Here is a 23,128-nt window from a genome sequence, read left to right on the forward strand (position 1 = left end):
TGACGTAATGTAGCGTTGTTAGTATCAAGTCACTGCATGATCAGACGATGATGATTTTTTGGTGCTACTGTTCGATATTGCGAACATGCATTGAAGTAGGCGATGGTCGGATTGCGGTTGCCGTTCGAGTTCAGCCGAAAATGGATTGCATGTTATCACCATGCTCGATTCTTGATGTACAATAATTATCCTAACAATACCAGAATGAGGAAGAAAGGGAATACTGTTCTACAGGTCTAAGCTCCTTCACCACCTACAACGTACGATATCAATCAGCATGCGAAATGAGGTATTGGAGATCAAATAGTAGAGCATGACTTACCGGCTTCATTTGTGAATTCAATATGTTTGGTGATATCAGCTTGTGTCACCGTAGGTCTATTCACGCTGATTGCCTTCTCGAAATCCTTCACGCTTAGCAGAGGTTCTAGTAGTTCTTCCGAGTTTACATCCGTCCATGTCTTTTCGATAGCTGCTGGATCTCCGGGTGAGCATGGCGTGAGCTTGGTTTTACCATCCGACTGAACCTATCCATAATGATTGAATGTCAACAAGGAGCATACGCTGAGTGACAAAGTAGTTTATCTGTATATCCGAAAGATAGGGCTCACCTCCTTGAAATGAGTAGCTGATAATACTTTTCTGACCGGCTGCATCAACGCATCTCTCACTATCACTGCTATATCACTTCCGGAGTATCTATATATCCTCCATCAGCTTAATCTATCAGTGATAGGACTGATGAACTTACCCTTCCGTTTGTTCAGCTAGGGTGGTGAAGTCTTTAGGCGTCAGACCATTGGGTGTTGTACCGATGTTGAGCTCAAACATCCGTCTTCTAGCTTGAACATCAGGAAGAGGGATATATATACGTTTTTCGAACCTGTAGGAGCATTTATCAGTGACTGATCCAGATTCATTTCTACCAGATCTGCAATCTTTCGCAAACCAGATACCTCCGAACATTTCGCGAAGGCATACCTGAATTCAACTCGTTCCAGTGAGATCAAATATAGGTTTACTCACCGACGTTTAATAGCAGGATCCAACTGCCAAGGGATGTTGGTGGCTCCCAGTACCAACACACCAGTCTCTTCATTCCCTACACCGTTCATCTGCACCAGGAACTCAGTCTTGATACGTCTCGAAGCTTCTGACTCTCCTTCTCCTCTCGTACCAGTTAGGGAATCAATCTCATCGACAAATATAATCGCTGGTTTCTGTTCACGTGCCATTTGGAATAGTTGTTTGACAAGTCTAAGGGGGTGGTGGGAATGTCAGCATCCAAGGATACTTCGATTGAAGCGGATTGAACTCACCTTTCCGATTCTCCCATCCATTTCGATACCAAATCACTACTTGACACACTGAAGAAAGTCGATTTCGCTTCTGTCGCCACAGCCTTCGCTAAGAACGATTTACCCGTCCCCGGTGGTCCATATAACAAGATTCCTCTCCAGGGTGTTCTCTTTCCAGTGAACAGTTGAGGGAACTTTATAGGTAAGATGACAGCTTCTTTTAACGCTTCTTTAGCTTGGGCTAATCCAGCTACATCATCCCATTGGACATTGGGCGATTCAGATAAGATGGCACCTTGTAAACCCTGTCTCAACTTCTTGATCTCTGGATCATCCCCTTCCCCACCTCCATCTTTGACATCTGGTCCGCCAGCCGTTGATCCACCCCCACCATTCACACCCACTTTGGCCTTTGTACGTTTCTCCTCCGATTTGGCAATGTGCTCTTTCAGCTTCTCGGCGCGGTCGAGGTATTCAGTGAATTTCTTTCGGATCAGTTCTTTCAGTTTGTCGTTTTTCTCGTCTGGAGAGTAAAAGGCGAGTACATTAGCGATGTGAATGAAGCATAGGGGGATGGTGATGGTAGCTGTATATTCAAACATCATGTGACGCTGAGCTTCAACAGGACATACATTTCATCGCCTACAAGTGAACGATCGAATCATGAGCATTTGTCGACATCGAAGATAACGACCAATACTCACCATCATGAAGTAATCCAACGCATCCTGATATTGCTTATATGCTTCCTACTCGAATAATCATCAGATAACATGACGAGTACAGGTGATGTACAACTAGATATCTACTCACTGCATAGTTCTGCTTGACATCCTCATCTATAGCTTTCTGCACCAACGCGATTGCTTTCTAGAGTTGGTTAAAGCAAACAGTAAGCAATCGCCGTCGAACATTTGTGATCTGGTTATTTCAACAACAGCTCGGACCACTCACATCTAGGAAGTTTGAGTTGCTCATGGTGCTACCGAGTCCAGTGGCTATGATTGATGGGACCGAGTGGAGATGGTATACATATGGATAGATAGATGGTGAATGATGACGATGGACTCGTAAGGTGCGGTGAGGGTTGTTGTCACCGAATCCAGGTCGATGCAGATCATAATTACGTAATAAGAAGGACTTATCACTGGTGGCAGATAACGCGGAGCACATCTTGGCTCTGTCTGTCTGCTAGGATACCTCGTCAAGATACAGTGCTAGAAATGAATGTGGAAGCCGAATACATGTTTGATAGGTATGCACGAAGACAAGGTGGTCAAAACAGACATTGTGTGTGTGAGCCTATAGGTAAATCTAACATTCACCTTTCCCCTGATTCCATGTAGTTGCGAGGTCAACAGGATGAACCACATGATCCGGGCAGTTGCTGAGATTGTGATGATGATCACCACCATTGCAAAACATATCAATCAACAGAGGAATGTGTATAATGTATGGTTGCATTGAGCTAGATACTTGAGATCATTCACGAAGGGACAACCGAACAAGTTGGGTCACAAAGATCCCCATCACCCCTCCTACTACCTCCTATTTCAGTGTTATCCACCACGGTATCAAACTCAGGTGAGATAGTCACATGGGTGACACCCTGAGCGGCAAAACATGATCTCAACTCTTTCTCTATAGGTAGCCATCCTTTGATATCGTGAACATTGACATGAACGTGAAAAGAGGCTAGTACGTCGCTGAACATCAACAAGACCGATAAATAAGTCAGTGTACTGTACTATATATGATGTACTTCAGGTATCAATATCGGACCCGGAGTCGGTCGACCCACCTTTCTGTTAAATGCCAAAGATGAAGTTCGTGTATTGATATCACACCAGGGATCTACATTGATATCAGCAAATGGACCATCACGTACAACTTCTACATGTACTTACAGTCATCAGATCCTCTTTCACAAGCTCAGGATTGATATTCTTCGGAGCAGCTTCCAATAAAACCCTAGACGATCTTTTCGCTAGATTTTGCAAGCATTGGTCAGCCCTACTGGCTACTTTGGTATGAGGGCCAATGAATCGACTTACCCAGTGGAATAGCACCAAGGAAGATCAACAGCGAGATAATCAATGATACAGCCGGATCAGCGTAGAATCGATGAGGTGAAGAGGTCTTCCACATGACAGCAGCCGCAATAATCACTCCGATATCTGTATCAGGGATTGCATCATATATCAGCTAACAGTGTTTCAAGCATGATAACTCATTAGATGGACTAACTGTTGATGGCGTCTCCAAGAAGGTGAACTAGAACACCTAACAGACCTAGATTCCTGGTCGTTCCTTTCTTTTCCTCGTCATTCTGTTGAGCATGATGATGTTGAGAATGCTGGAATGGAACAAAATTAGCGATCGAGCTGGACCACGCGGTTGCTCATGTCCTAACTACACTCACATCCACATTCAGAGGTGCAGCTGAACCTCTCAAACTTGGAGAGGCAGCAGCAGCTTTTATCCTTGACAATTCGAGATCTAACGGCTCGTCAGGGAAAGAAGATTTCTGATGATCATGCGAGTGTTCTGTATCATCAAACAGCCATTTAGCGTTCATATATAGGGGCAGGGGCAGAGAATCGTTATGGACAATGTTCTGTACCATACGCAAGGAAAAAGGTTCTCTCCGTGTTTTTGGGAATGATGGCAAGAAAGATAGGTATACTCACCATGAACGACCAGTATACTAACTACGTTCAATGCCAATCCACAACAACCAACAATCATGACCCATAATGGATGATCGACTTCCTCCACATTGATGAACCTCTCGATCGATTGCAGGAATATCGATAGTGCCAAGGCAATTAGGAAGCTCGCATTGAAGAAGGCTCCTACAATTTCGGCTCGTCTGTAGGCGAAGGTATAACCTATTGGCTATTCTAGATTCTCAGCCAAAAAGACGAACACAAGACATAGGTTGGAATGGTTCAAAGAATGACCTACACCTGAGCCTTTCCGACTCAACTGGTAGTGATTGGGAAGCATGGCATTAACAAGATATTCGATTTGTAAGATGCGAAGGAAAAGCCCTCACCAGAGTTGCTACTAATGCGATTACACTAAAAGATGGTATGTGGTTAGTACCTGGAGACGACAATATGCTACATTGAGCGACTCACTAGGAGACGATGTCCTATAACATGATGAAGTATAAGCTAATGGACACTTTTGTCGTGGGAAATCGCACCACTCACATTCAAATAGTGGAACTAGCATTTATGGTCAGCAGCGTGACAACATATAGCTAGCACAGCGAGATGGTACCACTCACTGCATCAGCAATAAGAGCCAGAGCACCCGTCTTGAATCCAACTAACCATATGATCAGTGATCATATTTAGCTGTTGACATAATGGAAGACACCCCATTTCACTCACTCGAAATCTCCACTATGAAAAAAGCTATACTGATTCCCAACACCACTGATAACTTCCGTACTCTGGCATTGAGCGCTTTCTGCGCCTCGTCTATAGACATTGGAACGGTGTACGCAAGAGGATGTAATGGGTGTGATGCGAGTTTAACATGAACTGGTAAAATGTGATAAATTGTTTACTCTTTATGCTGATGTCATTTTACAGGTGATCGGCCGAACGGTGAAAAGCAGTAAATCAGCTGAACCTAGCGAGTATGCATATGCATGCTGAGCAGCATCTAGCACATCATGGAGCCAGTACAAGTCATAGTTCGAACGGTATGCATGCAAAACGGTCCAAACCAATGTCGTGATATGTGAAGTAGATATGTAGGAGGTTGTTGACACACCCACTCGGGTAAATACATGCAACATCCTCTCTCGTTCTTTCTTCTCCTTTCTTCCATTTCATCACTTTCATCCATCCATTCACTATATATTAGCAACCATCCAGTCCATCCCGACTGCCTGAAATACAGCAGCTTACAGCAGCACCATGGCAAGTGCATCAGGATACAACCACCATCGGTTCGCTCGAGCAGTTTTGAAGAAATCGAGGAAATGGGAACCTAGTTTGACTGTTCAGCTTCATCATAATCATTGGAGGTTTGAGAACTCGGTGGGTCATCGTTGTTGTTTCCTCGGGACTTCTCATCCCACCAGCCTATGTGATCAATTAGCTGACGATGATGATGGTGATACAGCCTATAAATTTCCAATATGACGGCGAGATGAAGGTGAGTGATCCACATCTCCTGCTCCTCTCGATATACATCCTCCTGTTTCTCAATTTATCATACATCCCACTAACACTATCTGTCTGTCTGCACTAGCCATTCCTCCTCGCACTCCGATCTCAAGTTATTCCCTCCTCCCTCATTCGATCACTGTACAACATCTATCCTACCATATCCTTCGTGGATGGTTGTCTGGTAGTGGAGATTCAAGATTTTAGGAGATCGCCCGAAACTCGCTCGAGGGTGGTCATGAGACCTGCAGCGGAGACGCTCGCTCAGACCATAGACGTTATTTCAGAGAGGAAAGGACAAGTATTGGATGAAGGAATGGGATTGGAATTGGAATCCAGGATAATAGTGAGTAGTGTCTTGGAACACTTTTATCCACTATCTTTCGGAATATCCAACCTCGCCATGTCCAACTGACCGTTACTATACCATATTAACTTATCTGTTCTTCTCACAGGCAGCGACCTCACCCCCACTCTACCTGGGGACATCCATCCTAGCGACCCGCAATGCGACTCTTGCCCTTGCCTTGACATCACCAGCCAACCCCAACCTCTCTTCAGACGGTACCGTACGGTCTTCCTCCTCATCCTCAGGCAACGGTACAGGCAACGACTCCAAATCGACTTTAGACAAGATGCGCAAGCTTTTACGCGCCGGTATAAATGATCGATCGACCTCATCTGGTGGTACGCCCTTCCAAGCTAATTGGGTAGTTTTGAGGGCCAAAGAGCAGTTTGAGAGATTGAAGATGCAGAGGGAGATAGAGGCTAGGGAAGCTGCTAGTAGACCTCCGCAGGGTATGGGTAATGGGAATGATCCAAATGGAATGCTACAGAATGGTGGAGAAGGGATAGGTATAGGTGCAGAAGGTATGGGTAATGGAGAGACGACGGGGGAGAAGAAAAAGGTGAAAAAGAAAAGACCTCCTCCTCAAGCTGAAGAACAGGAAGATGAAGGAATCAAGGAAGTGAAGAAACCTAAAAAGAAGAAGAAATTGAATAATACAAATACGGCAGCGGATGCGGAAGCTACGAAGAGTGAAGAGACAACCGCTGCTCCGACTAAGAAGAAGAAGAATGCAAATGCTCAGAAAGATACGAACGCTGCTCAGAACGAAGCTCCCCCACCAGCCAAGAAGAAGGTGCAGAAGAAGAAGAAAGATGATGGTGAAAAGGCGAAAAATGATGGTCATGCTGGCGAATCTGGAGCAGCGGCAGCGGCAGGAGCAGGTGGGGCGGGGTTGAGTTGAAGTCATGGTAGTATGAAAGAGTTTTATTGAATGATTGGGATTTGGGGAAAGGGGTGAAGTTGAGACTCATTACATATACATATATCGTCAATTTCCGTTAATTTGACTTAATAATCGTGTTGTACAACGTTGTAAACTGTAATCTAGATGGGATACAAGAACAATCATGATATAATCGTCCGATGCTTATCCTTCTCACGACGTCTTTTAACTTCGAGACTATGAGAGAGCAACGATCGAATCAGTCTGATGTACACAACATCGAATCCTCACTTCGGTGACGATGCAGATGGATCACAGTGAAGTACATATCTTCTGTGGGAAGTGAAGAAGTTTACCGGAGAACCACTCACGTGAGCAACACAACCTCTACCACCTTCTCCACAGCCTCAGCATCAGCTTGACTAGGTTCCTTCCTCCCGTACCTCGCTCTCTCGATTATCTTTGCATATGAATTGACGAGAAGCCTGATCGCTCCATTATCGTTCATCGAGGAAGAGGCGTCCAGTAAAGGTTGGAGGGATAGGGGTGATGCTGTGGAAGTGGGTGCGAGTGACTGTCCTGTGACGAGGTTCTGTCAGCATCGTATAGGATTCTCAACATGACGGTACCATAGAATTATGATAAGACAAAACACTGTGGACTCACTCATTATGGGTATGGTCGATAGGATATAGGTTCGGAAATGTTTATCTTCCCATCTGGTACCTACAGTCCTTGGAAGATCATTAATTAGTTGAATGCAGTTACCGAGCACGTTATTTCCTCTATTAGCCAGCTCATGACCATATCAGGAGAAGAGGGATACCAAAGAAAGTTTGTGTCGTGATGAGAGACTAAGCCATTCGACTCACCTGGTCTACCCCATCCTTCCTGTTGACCCGTCGTAGCTTGGGAGATATGAGCTATCACAGCTGTCCTCGAGTACTCAGTTGCGATATGTTTAGCGACGTTCTATAGCAGTAGCACAATTCATGAGATCAGTTGTAGGGGCATCGAACAATCAATCAATTGATCGAAGACTGGGAAGATGGGATGAATGGAAGCAGAAAGCGGTTCACTCGTACTTACCTTGGGCAAATCCACTCGCTTGGTAGGTATATATGGCTTAGGCATCGTCCTCAATATCCGTTTTATACTCAGTACTCTAGACCACACATGTAAGACTGATATGATACCCTACAAATGATCCATCGATCAATCAGCAATGTATAGACAAATTGACCACAGACTTTTGGTATGTGTAGTCATATTCCGCTGTGACTTGTTCGTCACCCCTACATGGCTCATATGAAGCATCGACCCGAGTTCTTTTAGTCTGCTCATGCTTCTATCCAGTCATAAACCCATCGATGTATCCCTACCCGTGCTTAGGACCAGAGAACCAGAATCAAACTAAACTCACCAAAGCTACATAAGCAGCAACCATGACGAATATATTCCATTTCCTCTGTCCGCCATTCCTCCACGCCTGTTCACCTATACTCCATGCTGATCCAACCAACAGAGCAGCTATGATCAAGATGAAAAGGTAAAAACTCGTATGGTATAAAAAGGACAGAAAACCTTTGGCGGTAGGTAGAAATCGACGTCGTTTCCTATTTCGCTGGTGCTGTGTATTCTGGCGGGTACGAGAAGGTGGTGGATAGGTGTCAGGTGTATGTGGGGATTGATAAGGTGGTGGATGGGAGTTCATATTGGCCTTTTCTCCTTGAAATGGTAAGATCAGTGTTGGACACGAGATATAGGGAAGAGACTTTGTTGATGTTGATGTTGTTGTTATTGTTGTCGTCGATGACGCAGTAGCAAGTGGCTTGTGGCGAAAATGCAACAACTGATTTCACCACCATCCTGTTGAGTAACATAACCAAGGCTATCGCAGCAAGCTTTGAAACCTGCGCAATTTCTAGAGAAGGGATGCTTCTTCAAAGATCCGTTGCGACGCGGTCCCTGCGAAACAAAAAAAAAAAACGAAAAACCATGATCGTTCGAGACTTCACTTCCTATGTTGACCTTCGAATCCCATATTCGTCTCATTGCCTATTATCACCTCCCTTTGTTTCGGGCGAGTCGCGGAAAATACGTACGAAACGACTTTCAATTATGACTCATCTATTCCTCTTTTATTCAGCGTTTCAGACCATATGTTGAAATCGAGAAGCCCAATCAGAAGCCAAGACAAGACTGACTTCTAGGCTGAAATATTCGTATACCCTTTGATGGGATCAGGGTCCTCCCCATATCGTGATATTTTATGATGATCTGGCGATGGAAGACATGTATCACCTCTTGAAGGTATAAGTAGTCTAGTTGTTCTAGCAATACCCCAATAAAAGTTTCTTCAACATCGATTAACATCCTCAGCGACACCCCCTCTTTCGACAATTGATGATTGTTGATTGATTTTTTGTTTAGGATGGTTCATCAACTCACTACAGACGATGTCGGAAATATGTCCAATAGCGATTGGAAGTACCTGAGAAAAACTGAGACCTCTGAAAGTAAGAAGTCCAGAAGGGCTGCTTCTAGACGTACGGGCGAACATTGGTACGGTCCAAAAACCCGTGAAATTTGGGCAGCGTATACCCAAAGTTGGAGATCTGGCAAGTGAGTTGATACCATCAGTGCTTCCACCGACTCTTGTTTCACATCGTTTGGTTATAACCTTGATATCCGATCTTGGTGGCGTGGCTGACTTTGGTGTGGGGGACGGCTCGGGTATATGCATTCAAAGTATCAGCACAGTAGGCCAGTCTGACCCCAAGTAAGTTATTTTGGCTGCGAGAAAGTGGTCCGAGGCAAACTTCCATAGGTTGACCAGGGTTTCTCTTGAATAGATACGATCCCAGACGAATCTGGCAGACTCCTAGGGACGATGGCCGAACATTTGACAGAGAAGCTCCTTCGGTCGCCTACCCACCAACCAATTGGTCTGGTCCTCCTGGGACTTGGCTCAATTCCTCTGGTATAATCCAGGTATTTCCAAACTACGAATTTCTCTGGCTTGAGAAGTTCCAGCCATCCAATAGATCGAGCAATACCAATATCAACAGCCCCACAGCATGAGTACTCGCCTTTGTTTCACAGAGGATTGTTGAAAGGTGGAATAGTCGTTGCAACCTGCTTTGAGTATGAGCAATATGTATTGCAGTCGCTGTTACTCTGTGTGTTCAAAGTCGGTATGCAGCGTCTCCAGGTGATGAGTCCGTTGTCCACGGAGTTCTGAATGTCAGCGGACTGCAGGGAAACGCATATATCCTGTATCTTTGCTTGCCATTTTCACGAACATCGCTGGATTTGCCTAAAAAACATACCCAAGACTGCAATGCATTATACACTGGCTGTCCTTTATGTCGACTACCCCTTGACTAGGAAAGTGCAACACCGTATCACAAGATATAGGAACTACAGCTCGACTTCTTTCTGAGTGGTGGTAGAGGGTGGTTCAGCTGACTTGAATTTGGAATCAAAAGGTCCTTGCTGTCGGTCCATTATGCTGTGTGTGCACGATATATTCACATTTGATCACTGAATGTGATTAGTGATCGCTTTGAGGTTGACACTTGGACTTACTCTTCTTCTTTTACAAATAATGTTGTTCACTGTTCAGCAATTATACTGAATATTGGTCCTCATCAACTTTTGACTCACTCAGAATCGTATAAGATATATAGTCAGAATCACAAATTACAAGATCATCTCTTTTTTGTCAATATGTCGACAGGCGGTCCAGATCAAATTGGACGCTCTACCGGTAGCAGTAAGGATCTTTCTCCCCTGACTGAACAGATTCACCGACTATCCATGGATACTCACCCTCACCTTCACACTCGATTGGCAAATCAACCTGATACTTCTTTGGGTGCTTTCCTGAGTGACGAGGAGGACGAGTGAGCACTATTATACTATATACCGAAGTGTTATCCATCCCACCATCCCACCATCCACACTTTCCCAATTTCTGTGCTAACCCGAATACCAATTCAAATCGCAGTGCTGATAGGAATACTGGCGAACCATTCCAACGTGATGAAAGCGGATTTCACTTCGACTTCGAATTCGCTTCTTTCCGATGTTCTCTTGCAGCAACCCAGAATCAAACAAAATCTTCTTTATCTGATTATTACGGGCCATATGCGGATGATAGATTGACAGATAACAGGTTTATGATACCTTATCTCAAGGTTGAACCGTCTGCAGAAGGAGATACAAGCTCTGTGTGAGTCCTTTTGACCTTGCTCGCGGAATCCAAATTAGCCTGTTGGATAGGGTACCTCTTATACGTTGCGATAATCGTAGATCTCATTGTACATAGTGCGATATTGTGTCCTATCTTCCTGACGGCTTAATAACCTACAACGTCACGACGATCTCGCTGACCATCAGCTCAATTCATGTCTTCAGTGATAATTTCCAAACAGTCACGACTTGGGGAAAATCAACCGAACCTTGTTCTAACCTATCGAGCAATAGCAAGACCGATGATATGGAAATGCGTATGAAATCGATCGAGCATCTTGATTTCGATCAAGATATGAATCATGAGAAACACCATTTACAAGTACCATGTACACCTTCCTATTCTTCTTGTATAGTATCGAAACGGAAAACATCGATACCGAGAAGTGCAAATTATCATAAGAGAGAACCAAGGCAATGAGTATTTCGGACATGCATCATGACCATGACTTCTGTAGCTCAGCGATCCAGATCCCTTTTACTTGAACGAGCGGGATTTGTACATGACAAGTAACCTTTTTCATACACATGTTAATTACATATAAGATTAATTTGTATATATCTGACATCAAGTCACGATTTCTGTACTGTATAACCATTAAGAAAGTTTGAATGATTTCGTTGAGTTGACATGATACTGATCCTGAGGGAAATCCTTTCCCTTCCTTTTCCTGATCTGTGGACGTGTCCGTTCGACTTCTTTCCACGATAACGATTTCACATCTTCTCTTCAGTGGGCACTTCCAGTAGGATAGTCAAGGTACCCCATACCCAGCTCTAGCCCTGCCCCTAAATCCGATGTTGATTCAACTGTCTCTCTAACGCACTACTGGGATGCTCCTCAATGTCATCCCCTTTATTGAGCTCTTCCGAATCTTGACCTGCGTAACCTGGACCGACACCAGCTCCCGGTTCGTTCATAGCTTGCATAGCCTGTGGTAGAGTTTCACTCTGATTTCGTGGTGGTGGAGGAGGAGCTTGCTCTCGAACGAGTTGTCGGAAGGATCGTACCTCATCGAGAATCAGGTGTCGCATACCGGATGTGGAATCTTCTCGCTCGAACGAGAAGTCGAAGGGCTATGGTCAGGAAAATCATCAGCTGTGCGATCTACCTGAGTTGCAGCGAATTAGACAACTGACCACTTCGCAGGAAGGTTCATCGGCTGGATCGTGCCACACAGCCAGACTAAAGAATGTCATTCATCAGCGACTGTACTGTGATGAACGAACATGACAATGCCTTGTGCTCGAAGCCGGTTGGGCAGACAGAGATGACGGCATGGCTAAGAGGATGACCGTACAGCAGATCGGGTGTGTAAGAACATATCACTCACTAAGGATGCTCCAAAGCTTCCTCACACCCAAATCTCTTCAACGGATCAAACGTCAGTAACTTCTGCAAAAGATCTAAAGCTAACGGTTGAGCATTGGGATAGAGAGTATCGAATCTGACTCGAGGTTTGATAGGTAATGATCTGATATAGTCTTGTGCTCTTGGCGATCCGACTCTTCGTAAGGTATCTTCTGTTGGTGTACCCAACAAATTCAAGATCTTGTTCAATTGATCGACGTAATCTTCCCCTTTGAAGATTGGTTTACCACCTAGTAGCTCAGCTAAGATACATCCTACCGACCACATATCGATGGATGAGGTCTAGATGTATGGGAAGATGGGAAGCATCAGATATTGGCTGTTGACACGAGGACTCTCGCTAACTCAGATCACTCACGTAGTTGGCGAACGAAAGCATAATTTCAGGAGCTCTATACCATCTAGTAGCGACGTCTGTTTCGTAGATCGTCAGCTTTTACATTGTTACTCTCCCTAATATTTGTAGCCAATCTGAAATTCTCATTGTTTGAATAAGGAAGGATCACTCACACTCTGTCATGAATCCCGCCTGACCCTGATCCGTTTGCACCGCCCCCGGCTGGAACCCTCTAGCTAATCCGAAATCGCAAATCTTCAATTCACAATCTGCGTTGACTAAGAGGTTTCCAGGTTTCAAATCTCGGTGAAGCACATTGGCGGAATGTATATACTATTCTGCCTAGTCAGCTCAATTTTGGTCGACGAGTTCTCCCAGGTAGCTCACCTTAAGACCGCAAAGGGTTTGATAGAGAAATGATTGGAAATGAGCGTCTGATAGAGGTTGACCTGATCGTATCTACAAACAGACTAATCAGTATATGATTTGCACAGGATAGCTGGATATGTTATAACGTACGATAGCATGAAGATCCGCTTCCATCAATTCCTCATACAAGTATACCTCTCTAAATTGACCCGATCCAGGAGGATCAAACACGATATCCATATCGTACAGGCTACGGAAGTGTCAGCTTGAGACGAACAAGTACATATTAGCTGACACACCATGTTATCTGAATGTGGATTTCAAGTCAGCACGGCATCTCGGACATCTCGGTCATGGTTCAACTCACATTCTTATGTCCTCTGAAATGATGAAGTAACCTCAACTCTCTCAAACATCTCTTGGTAAGAATCTGACCAACGGAGAGGATGACATTAGCTGATAGCTCACACAAAGGTGTGTCACAGCCAGCTCACCTTTTTCTGAAAGATGTTGGTTACCTTCTTCACTGCGCATGTCTCGTGCGTAGTTTCATTGCGAGCCGAAGAGACACACCCATAGGCACCTTGACCTAGCTCCTTGACGAAAGCCCATGGATGTTGGAGGATACTAGAGTTGGCTGAGAGTCAGCTCTGTATCTGACAAAGGGTATACGTGGAGAAGAGAAGGATGATCATGGGTGATACACCATGTCCGCACGGTTCCCTCTTCGAGTATCGGTTGATGGATGTGGGAATGAGGTTATAATGATGTTCCACTTACTATACGTTGTTGGGTGTCTGGAAGATCTGTCTGGGGGTGTTGTCCATGATGACGAGTCTCTAGATGAGTGAAGATGAGAAAGTAGCAAAGAAGAAAGAGAAGAAAGGATTAAAGTGGGACGGTACATTCCTTATTCCTGTGTAAGATGTAAATCATCATCTGAAACGCATAATTCATCATACCACCACGTGGATTCTCGATCACATGTGTCGGGACCACAACATGAACATGCCTATCAAAAAGTCAAAAAGCCTTTCGTGTGCCTATTCGTCCTGATTTCGGTTGTTGCCGCTCAGTCATTTGTCGCACAGATGGGAAGGGGTGCATGAAATGAAATATTTCAAAACCATCAACAATCTGTTCACTTCACCTACCGACCACCTACTCAAGCACCTCGACTCATCGCCATGCCACCAGCTCGTGCGCCTCCCAAGCGAGCAACAGCAGCAGCCGCAGGATCCTCGTCATCGTCTGCTCCAGCTCCCCGCACTCGAACAGCCAAGGCGGGACCATCAGGAGGTGCGGATGTCAAACCTAGGATAGGTACTTCTTCCGCTGCCAAAGGTAAAGCACCCCTCCGACCATCCAACACCGTCTCAACTACAGACAAGAAACCAGAGATCAACAAGGGCGAAGAAGAATGGGCTGAATTGATGAGGCAGACATATGGGAGTCAGAAGGGTGCGGATTGGTACGCCAAGGGAGTGAAGAGTGTCGAGGTGAGATCTTGACCGTATCGTTTTATAGCAAGGCAGATAGCTGATATATGCGGAATGGTATCAGGATAAATGGGAACTTTTACCTGCATTTTTAAAAGTGAAAGGATTAGTGAAACAGCATTTAGATTCATTCAATTACTTTGTCAATGTGGATATCAAAGCTATCCTAGCTGCCAATTCTCACGTTATATCAGACATCAACCCTTATTACTATATACGATATTTGGATATTCGAGTTGGTCAACCTGCAAGACACGATACCAATCAAGTTGCCAATGTCCTTACACCGATGGAATGTCGATTGACAGATTCGACTTACAGCGCACCGATCTTTGTGGATATTGAATACCAAGGTGAAGAGAAGAAGAATCGACAGAGAGGAGTTCAGATTGGAATGTTACCTGTGATGCTTCGGAGTGATCTGTGTCATCTGAAAAATAAGAACGAACAGGAATTAGCAAGGATGGGGGAATGCCCGATGGATCCAGGTGGTTATTTCGTAGTGAAAGGGACAGAAAAGGTAATCTTGGTACAGGAACAATTGAGTAAGAATAGAATTATAGTAATGAGAGATCCAAAGAAGGATGAAACTACTGCAGAGGTAACCTCGTGAGTAAATCAGCATACATCTTGTGCTTCTTTCCTGATTTAACATCCTGTCTTTGAATTCCAGATCCACCCACGATCGAGTTGTGAAAACATACGTGACCACCAAGAACAAACGATTATATCTTCGGCACAACTCTTTCAAAGAATACATTCCCATCGTCATCGCCTTGAAAGCAATGGGTATAACATCCGACAAGGAAATCTTACAGTTGATTTGTGGATCCGATGAGAGGTATCAAGAAGCTTTTGGTGTATCCTTAGAAGAAGCTGCGAAAGAGAAGACCTTCACCAGGAGACAAGCGTTGGAATGGATCGGCGCGAGAGTATCGCCCAACCAGGCTAAAGATGACGGTGGATCGTACGGTCAGAAGCTGACTCCGGTGGACATCGCCCAACAAGCTCTTGCAGCGATGGTGCTAGGTCATGTACCAGTCAGAAACATGAACTTTAGGCCGAAATGTATCTACCTCGCGACCATGTCTAGAAGGGTGTTGATGGCGATGATCGATGAACATATGGTGGATGATAGGGATTATGTCGGTAACAAGAGACTGGAACTGTGAGTTATTCTTTTCGCCCAATTCCTGCTTTCTGAATGATCGTCTACAAATCTATCACACTCTCTTGCTTTCCACTCATGTTGTGCCTTCCATCCGTACTGACTCCTGAGTGTACCACAGTGCTGGTCAGCTACTCTCCCTCCTTTTCGAAGATTCCTTCAAAACCTTCAACAGCGAACTGAAACGACGTATGGACAAGATCCTCGAGAAGAAGCAGCGTGCCGGTCCATTCGACGCTGGTTCACTCATTCGACAGGGTGGAGATCCCATCACCTCAGCATTTGTCAGATCCATCTCAACCGGTAACTGGTCCTTGAAGCGATTCCACGTTGAGCGAGCCGGTGTCACCCATGTGCTCTCCAGATTGAGTTTCATAGCTGCTTTAGGAATGATGACTCGTATCTCCTCACAATTCGAAAAGACCCGAAAGGTATCTGGTCCTAGAGCTTTACAGCCGTCTCAGTGGGGAATGTTGTGTCCTTCCGATACGCCCGAAGGAGAAGCTTGTGGATTGGTGAAGAATTTAGCTTTGATGACTCATATCACCACCGATGTTCCTGAAGAACCATTATTGAAGATCGCTTTCTTGCTTGGTGTAGAAGATATATCGCTGTTGACCGGAAACGAACTCTACAGACCTGGTGTACACCTTGTCCAAGTCAACGGTACATTGATTGGAGTTACGCATCTAGCCAAAAAATTTGTTAGAACATTTAGAAAATTAAGAAGGGCAGGACGAACTTCGGAATTTGTCTCGATCTACATCAATCATCATCAACGTACAATATATATTGCCTCAGATGGTGGACGAATTTGTCGACCGATGATCATAGTGGAAAATGGACAATCTCGAGTAACATCTCAGCATATGAAACTACTCAAAGAGGGTAAAGTGACATTCGATCATTTCCTAAGATCCGGTTTGGTGGAATATCTAGATGTAAACGAAGAAAACGATTCTTTCATTGCTTGTTACGAAAGTGAGATCGTCAAGGAAACGACTCATTTGGAAATTGAACCGTTCACTATCCTAGGTGCTGTAGCTGGATTGATTCCTTATCCTCATCACAACCAATCACCCCGAAATACCTATCAATGCGCGATGGGTAAACAAGCCATCGGAGCTATTGCTTATAACCAGCTAAATCGTATCGACACCTTGTTATATCTCATGACCTATCCTCAACAACCTATGGTGAAGACCAAGACTATCGAATTAGTAGGATACAACAAGTTACCTGCTGGACAAAATGCCACTGTCGCGGTTATGTCATATAGTGGATACGATATCGAAGATGCTTTGATTCTGAATCGAGCTTCGGTCGACCGTGGATTCGGAAGATGTCACGTCTTGAAGAAACAGACTATTCCTATGCGAACCTTCGCCAATGGATCTCACGAACGAACGGCCTATCCTGATCCATTGCCTCGTCCTGATGCTTATGCGTTCATAGATAGAGCAGACGGTATGACAGCTCCAGGAGCGACTATCAACCAATTCGACGTGATGATCCATCGAGAAACGCCTATCGATACTCGTGGACCATCAGCTGATGGAGGTGGATACAAGCCTTCTCCGATTACTCACAAATTACCTGAACCGATCCAAATCGATAAAGTCATGATTACCGAGGGAGAAGATGGATCACTCATCAAGATTTTGACTAGACAAACTCGTAGACCGGAATTAGGCGATAAGTTCTCTTCGAGACATGGTCAAAAAGGTGTATGCGGTTTGATTGTACCTCAGGCAGATATGCCGTTTAACGATCAGGGGATCGTACCTGATATTATCATGAATCCACATGGTTTCCCTTCTCGAATGTAAGTGATTTTTCGTTACATTCTCTGAATACCCTTCACGAATACAGCTGATCGTATTTGCTCAACAGGACTGTGGGTAAGATGATAGAGCTCCTATCAGGAAAAGCGGGAGTTTTAGCTGGTAAATTACAATATGGAACTGCGTTCGGAGGATCCAAAGTGGTCGACATGTCTCAAATCTTGATTGAGAATGGATTTTCATACGCTGGGAAAGATATGTTGACTAGTGGTATTACTGGTCAACCCATGGAAGCCTATGTGTATTTCGGACCGATCTATTATCAGAAATTGAAGGTGAGTTATTCGTTCATCAACTATATCTTGGTCTTTCTGTCATGTTGGTTCTCCCTATCCCACTTACTCTGTAAAATTATACGTTTTTACGATACCACATATATTCTTGACTTCATCCCATCCTTCAGTGAGATGAAAGCTGACTTCCCCACTTTTGACTTGACAGCACATGGTGATGGACAAGATGCATGCTCGACCTACCGGTCCACGAGCGAACTTGACAAGACAACCTACAGAAGGTAGATCCAAGGATGGTGGTTTGAGATTGGGTGAAATGGAACGTGATTGGTGAGTTGCTATTCCGATACTTTGGTGAAAGTACATATGAAGTACTATGTTTCACTACTTCACTATCTCATACCTTTATCCTTGTTATCTTCAAGACGCTACTCTAATCTTAAGCTGTGTTATCATATGTTCTCCTTTGACCAAAGCTGATTGTTATTTGGATACCTAACCCAGTCTTATCGGATACGGAGCAACCCAACTCTTACTCGAACGACTCATGATCTCCTCTGACGCGTTCGAAACTCAAGTATGTGAGACCTGCGGTATGTTGGGGTACAACAACTGGTGTCCTAAATGTAAGAGTGGAAAAGGTGTGATAGGGTTGACTATACCCTACGCAGCGAAATTGTTAATTCAGGAGGTAAGCTTTTCTCGGTTTTGTTTACCTAGCTTGTCATCGTTCCACTTGGCTGATATTCCACTTTGGTACTATAGTTGATGGGTATGAACATCATGCCCAAGTTGTGTATGGAAGATACCGTATAAGTTGGATAGGGTATATTGGGAGAATCGAGGAATGGATGGGATGAGATGGTTTATGAACTATTAACGAATGACGTTGCTTATACGGGATTTTGCTTTTTACATATATACATTATGCATTGTCCTTGTCCATCACATTAGACTGTCAGCACTTCATTTGGGTTCGGAACAGGGAGAACATGATATGATTGAGCATGACGATGAGAATTGACCAGCGTATGCAAGTGTGTGAATAAGATATTCCATGACAACGTGATCACCTGACCTCCCTTGCACTTGCACTTGCACTTTCACTCTCAATCCGACTTCAGCTTTGAGTTTAGTCGTGCTTCGTATCACTTTGTCCGACCACCATTCTTGCTCTTGCAACGACATATCCACGTCTAATTTCGACTTCTGCTTGGCTCTACTCTAAATTGGTTCCTTGCTTGCAACATGCACATACACATGGTCTAACGAATGATACTCTACGACACTTAACGATATAAATTTCCGTACAAGAACAATATATCACTCGACTATCGACTATGCCCCCTTCACTGATCTATCACTCCCTTAATCCCACTTTGTACCCCACCAATAACGCCAGTGAAACTTTGTTGGTAGTCCGATTCAATGGACCGACGAGGATAAGCAGTGTAAGGATCATACCTGAAGGAGTGGGAATTGGTAATTTAGCTGGTCAAGGTGTAGATGAGAAGGGGAACGTAGGGTGAGATCTCCTCGTCTTCATATTTACTCTTCTTCGTACATGATTATCTAAAAGTCTACCTACCTCTCTACCTCTCTGCCTCCCTGCCTCCCTATATACATAAAACTGGCTTACTGGTATATACATATCGACTACGTCGATAGTACCACCTACCCTCCGCAATTCACCGCTCAATTGCTATTCAACATCTCACCGTCAAACCCCGTCAACGCACTGGCAAGGTCGACGATCGAGGTGGTTCCTTGTGAACATGCGTTGGATTATCCTATTGGTATGCCCATAGGGGTGAGTGCTTTCGTTTCCTTCTACCTTTAGAATTAGGGGAGTTCAAGGGGATAGAAGATGGAGAGGTCATGACGGTGAATGACATAGCAGTATAAGGTGGATTGGAAAATATTCATATCCTATACAGCAAGGAGAACGAACGTTCACGGATCTGCAATATCAACAAACAACACAACACACGAGCAGGATGAAAGGGATGATACTGGTAGATCGCTTTGACACTGATGCTCGTTCATATAACCAGGTGACAACCCGAATGATGATGTTACGTTCACCCGCTCAGAAACTCAGTTTATCGGTATATGGATATCAAGGGGACTCGTTGAACACTGAAGAAGAGCAAACTCAAGTAACTATAACACAAGCACAACCTGTCCACTCGGCTCGACAGACGAAGAAGGTGGACGAAGATTTCTCATGGTTATATACCTGGTCTGGACCATCACCTTGTTCCCTCTTTTCCTTACTTGACGAATCGGTCCCTCTACAAATTTCAAATCGAGCTATAGAATGTTTGACACTCCTTGATCAAGTCCAAGCACAATCTCAAGCTCAACCTGGCGCAACATCACCCTCCGTCATATCACTACTACTAGATGAACCTACAGCTTTAAAATACATCATGACCATCGACTCTCTTTCGGCAGTACCTCTGAAAGACAGGATCTTTTCCGATCCTGAATCTGCTCTACATCCCAATATCTCACCATACCTTCCTAAAGACCATCCACTCGCAGTGATGAGTAAAGCTACAACGACAGAAGAACGTCACTCTCTGGCTATGAAGAATCTATCGACATCAGTGTCAGAATCAGGTCTGGGTGTAGGTACACTGATAGCTCTTCAAGATATATCCGAGCACGAATTACTGAATGTGGAAACAGGAAAGGAGAAAAGTAATCTCATGAGACTGATGGAACTTGCAAACGACTTGATATCGAAAATTGATAAGGGCATCGAGCAAGATGATACAATTGGATGTTTAGGGAAGATATTAGATATTTTGAATAAATCATTTAGACATGAGGGATTGAACGGATATCTTATAAGGAATTTACCTAGATTGGTAGTTTGTTATAATCTCAAAATGGCTGACGGTAAAAGAGAATTGGGAATTCCATTGGACTACTCACACGAAGTCATCGGGTCGTTGGGGGAAATTAGAACTGAGATCATAGATGGACGATCTACCAAATCGATCTGCGATGAATTGGCTGGAAAGTATCTGGACAAGGTAGATGACGAAGATCCTTTAAAGAAGATTTTCACCAATGAATCGTCAACACAAACATTGTCTCAAGATCTAGAGACAGATATCGAGGTAGATGCAGATCAAAGGAGATTCAATAGATTGTCGCAATCCCTCCTCACCTCCTCTTTCAACTCTTCCTCGTTGATACATAGTATAACACCCTCCGAGCTCATTTCCCTCCTATCACCAGAATTATACAAATCCCTATCTACAAGTCGAACGCCTCCTTTCGGTATAATTCCCTCTGTTCAGTCGTCGGAGATGGAACAAGGGGCGAAATCTTTCGCTGGGAAAGTATATACTCATCATGAATTTAGGAGAGATAGGAATGATCCTTCTTCTTCAGTTGGATCCGGGTATGGGTTGGGAATCAGCGGGGCGAACATGGGAGGTATGGGAGGACTTGGGGTTGTAAGTAGTGCTGGAGGAGGGGGGAGGGCTGCTAGTAGACATGTTGATAGTTGGACAAGATAGAATATCATATTGCTAGAAGCGATGAGTTCATAGTCTAATGTACGTGCTAATCGCTCAAATTGTTGTATGATGTATCTATATGTGAAAAGTCAGTTGACGTTTATGTGGGTCAGATCAAGGATGTCGTGCAAAGAGTATGTTGGACCAGGTCATAGTGTGAATAAGGCCCTCATGCAAAGGTCATAGCTCGAGACCGAACTCAAAATCAAGCCACCAATCAGACTCTGACTTAGACTTCGAAGAAGCCCTGCCTGTCAGGTGTGACTTCATCTTCAATAGGGCTTCGTGAGAATGATGATGGTCTGGCCAAATAAGCTCAGAATCACGTCTCACATCTTACATATCGCCTCCATACCGATTTTACATTTGATGAGCCGACAGCTGGTCGAAGTGGTACCTCTTTTGATAGCATCCACTCGATAGCGGATATCCTCACTGAACAAACTGAGAAGACGATATACCTTGATTCAACCAATTCCAGACTCTTTCGTCCTGTGACACGGACTAGTGATTGATCATCACACCAGTCAAATGTTCTCTGATGATGATGGCACGGCGTTGATGGCGATGCAGGGTGATCCAGTATCGTAAAATGGCCTCGTCTTGGCTCTTCAGAAATTTCGGTTCTACCATATAATTATTGTGATCATTGATTTGACGTTAGGAAAACATCTTCTAATGCAACTGATTAATTCCCAATTCCCAATACCATCCCACTTTGACTCAAAGTTTCATCCCCCAAGCCAAACATACACACAAGAAGGCGTGACCAAGTGATGTATGATAATTCTCCTATGGTCCGGGTCTAAGGCTTCGTTTCAATCATCGTTAACTAGTGAGCTTGATGTAAAAAGATCAACCGACTATTTTCCTGATTTCCCTTTTGTTTTACCCACTCTCAATATGGTTTTCGTCGATCCCCACCCTGCAGACTCTGAGCTGCAAACAACGGCCTTCGTCATGGTCCGTACGGTCATGATTGCATCTGCAGTACAAGTAAGTACTCCTAGTGAATCGTGTCAATCCCAGCACGAGCAAAGGGATAACCGGCCGGGTCGGGAAAGAGCGGTTATTCAACCAGTCTGTTACATATCCTTCTGTCGCTTATCTCTTCAGAGTGATTTTCTATTTGTGATCAGATTTACCCTGAATGGATAAAGGATGGAGAGGTACTCCCCCACCTTTGACCGGATGATACCAAGATGGTCATAATCGTATCAAACGTTATTTGTTCATCACTCATCCAACATCCACATGCTAGAGTGGGGTAAGCTGACTTGACGTTGAGATGTGACACTCAAATTCGGTCCGACGATATAGACGAGGATCACCTATCTACCTTTCTACATCAGTCCTCATCACCATCCAAAATTGCGTATAGTCTATAGTGTACAGCCAGACCATTCCTTTCGACCACGATCACACTCTCTCTCCCCCACCTTGACCTCGTTCTTGGATCCGAAAGGAGGTGTTTCACCGTCGATCTTGTTATATCTTCTCTTAGTCTCCTTCACTTGATCATACCACTATACCGTCAAGACGGACCATCAATCAGATCATCGTCAGATCATCATTAGATCAAGAAGAGGTCTCACCTGGAAACGACCTTTCTACCCTTCGCCTATACACCCACTCAACAAATAACAAATAATAGTTGATCGTCTCAAACCGATCACGTCGGACGCATATACTCCGGAATAGAAGAACATCAGTCAAACATCAGACATCAACGATCCAAAAAGATTTTCAATCCTCATCCTCTGTTTATTTGGTGTCTCACATCAAGAAACATCATG

The 23,128-nt window shown here is 44.3% G+C and overlaps 8 protein-coding genes across 8 annotated transcripts; 4 read left to right on the plus strand and 4 right to left on the minus strand.

Moving 5' to 3' along the window:
- Nucleotides 1-236: 236 nt before the first annotated feature.
- L199_005657 (uncharacterized protein) lies at nt 237-2,276 on the minus strand (the record flags this gene model as incomplete). Its single annotated transcript, XM_064891363.1, has 10 exons — nt 237-253; nt 323-527; nt 612-699; nt 752-883; nt 1,027-1,257; nt 1,320-1,821; nt 1,931-1,940; nt 2,003-2,047; nt 2,112-2,168; nt 2,253-2,276. The coding sequence occupies 10 exons, from the start codon at nt 2,274-2,276 to the stop codon at nt 237-239; spliced, it is 1,311 nt and encodes a 436-aa protein (XP_064747435.1).
- A 508-nt stretch (nt 2,277-2,784) lies between these two features.
- L199_005658 (uncharacterized protein) lies at nt 2,785-4,799 on the minus strand (the record flags this gene model as incomplete). The annotated part of the gene is made up of 13 exons (XM_064891364.1): nt 2,785-3,004; nt 3,100-3,152; nt 3,206-3,285; nt 3,353-3,475; nt 3,546-3,654; nt 3,721-3,845; nt 3,989-4,196; nt 4,266-4,286; nt 4,357-4,381; nt 4,442-4,455; nt 4,517-4,531; nt 4,594-4,634; nt 4,700-4,799. 13 exons carry the CDS (start codon nt 4,797-4,799, stop codon nt 2,785-2,787), a joined length of 1,134 nt encoding a protein of 377 aa, XP_064747436.1.
- Nucleotides 4,800-5,233: 434 nt separating this feature from the next.
- Nucleotides 5,234-6,735, plus strand: L199_005659 (uncharacterized protein; the record flags this gene model as incomplete). The annotated part of the gene is made up of 4 exons (XM_064891365.1): nt 5,234-5,356; nt 5,442-5,474; nt 5,571-5,831; nt 5,941-6,735. The coding sequence occupies 4 exons, from the start codon at nt 5,234-5,236 to the stop codon at nt 6,733-6,735; spliced, it is 1,212 nt and encodes a 403-aa protein (XP_064747437.1).
- Nucleotides 6,736-6,899: 164 nt separating this feature from the next.
- On the minus strand, nt 6,900-8,431 carry L199_005660 (uncharacterized protein; the record flags this gene model as incomplete). Its single annotated transcript, XM_064891366.1, has 6 exons — nt 6,900-6,954; nt 7,089-7,296; nt 7,384-7,443; nt 7,590-7,689; nt 7,807-7,914; nt 8,141-8,431. 6 exons carry the CDS (start codon nt 8,429-8,431, stop codon nt 6,900-6,902), a joined length of 822 nt encoding a protein of 273 aa, XP_064747438.1.
- Nucleotides 8,432-9,151: 720 nt separating this feature from the next.
- Nucleotides 9,152-9,801, plus strand: L199_005661 (uncharacterized protein; the record flags this gene model as incomplete). Its single annotated transcript, XM_064891367.1, has 2 exons — nt 9,152-9,342; nt 9,573-9,801. The coding sequence occupies 2 exons, from the start codon at nt 9,152-9,154 to the stop codon at nt 9,799-9,801; spliced, it is 420 nt and encodes a 139-aa protein (XP_064747439.1).
- Nucleotides 9,802-11,763: 1,962 nt separating this feature from the next.
- L199_005662 (uncharacterized protein) lies at nt 11,764-13,879 on the minus strand (the record flags this gene model as incomplete). The annotated part of the gene is made up of 11 exons (XM_064891368.1): nt 11,764-12,051; nt 12,115-12,160; nt 12,309-12,628; nt 12,705-12,760; nt 12,857-13,016; nt 13,071-13,142; nt 13,203-13,302; nt 13,352-13,359; nt 13,420-13,482; nt 13,547-13,679; nt 13,833-13,879. The coding sequence occupies 11 exons, from the start codon at nt 13,877-13,879 to the stop codon at nt 11,764-11,766; spliced, it is 1,293 nt and encodes a 430-aa protein (XP_064747440.1).
- Nucleotides 13,880-14,239: 360 nt separating this feature from the next.
- On the plus strand, nt 14,240-18,612 carry L199_005663 (uncharacterized protein; the record flags this gene model as incomplete). The annotated part of the gene is made up of 8 exons (XM_064891369.1): nt 14,240-14,551; nt 14,616-15,160; nt 15,225-15,719; nt 15,841-17,544; nt 17,613-17,838; nt 18,005-18,126; nt 18,301-18,487; nt 18,562-18,612. 8 exons carry the CDS (start codon nt 14,240-14,242, stop codon nt 18,610-18,612), a joined length of 3,642 nt encoding a protein of 1,213 aa, XP_064747441.1.
- Nucleotides 18,613-19,136: 524 nt separating this feature from the next.
- Nucleotides 19,137-21,332, plus strand: L199_005664 (uncharacterized protein; the record flags this gene model as incomplete). Its single annotated transcript, XM_064891370.1, has 3 exons — nt 19,137-19,321; nt 19,465-19,606; nt 19,851-21,332. 3 exons carry the CDS (start codon nt 19,137-19,139, stop codon nt 21,330-21,332), a joined length of 1,809 nt encoding a protein of 602 aa, XP_064747442.1.
- Between the last annotated feature and the right edge of the window lie 1,796 nt (nt 21,333-23,128).

Source organism: Kwoniella botswanensis, chromosome 1, assembly GCF_036426115.1.
Source record: "Kwoniella botswanensis chromosome 1, complete sequence".
Lineage (NCBI taxonomy): Eukaryota > Fungi > Basidiomycota > Tremellomycetes > Tremellales > Cryptococcaceae > Kwoniella > Kwoniella botswanensis.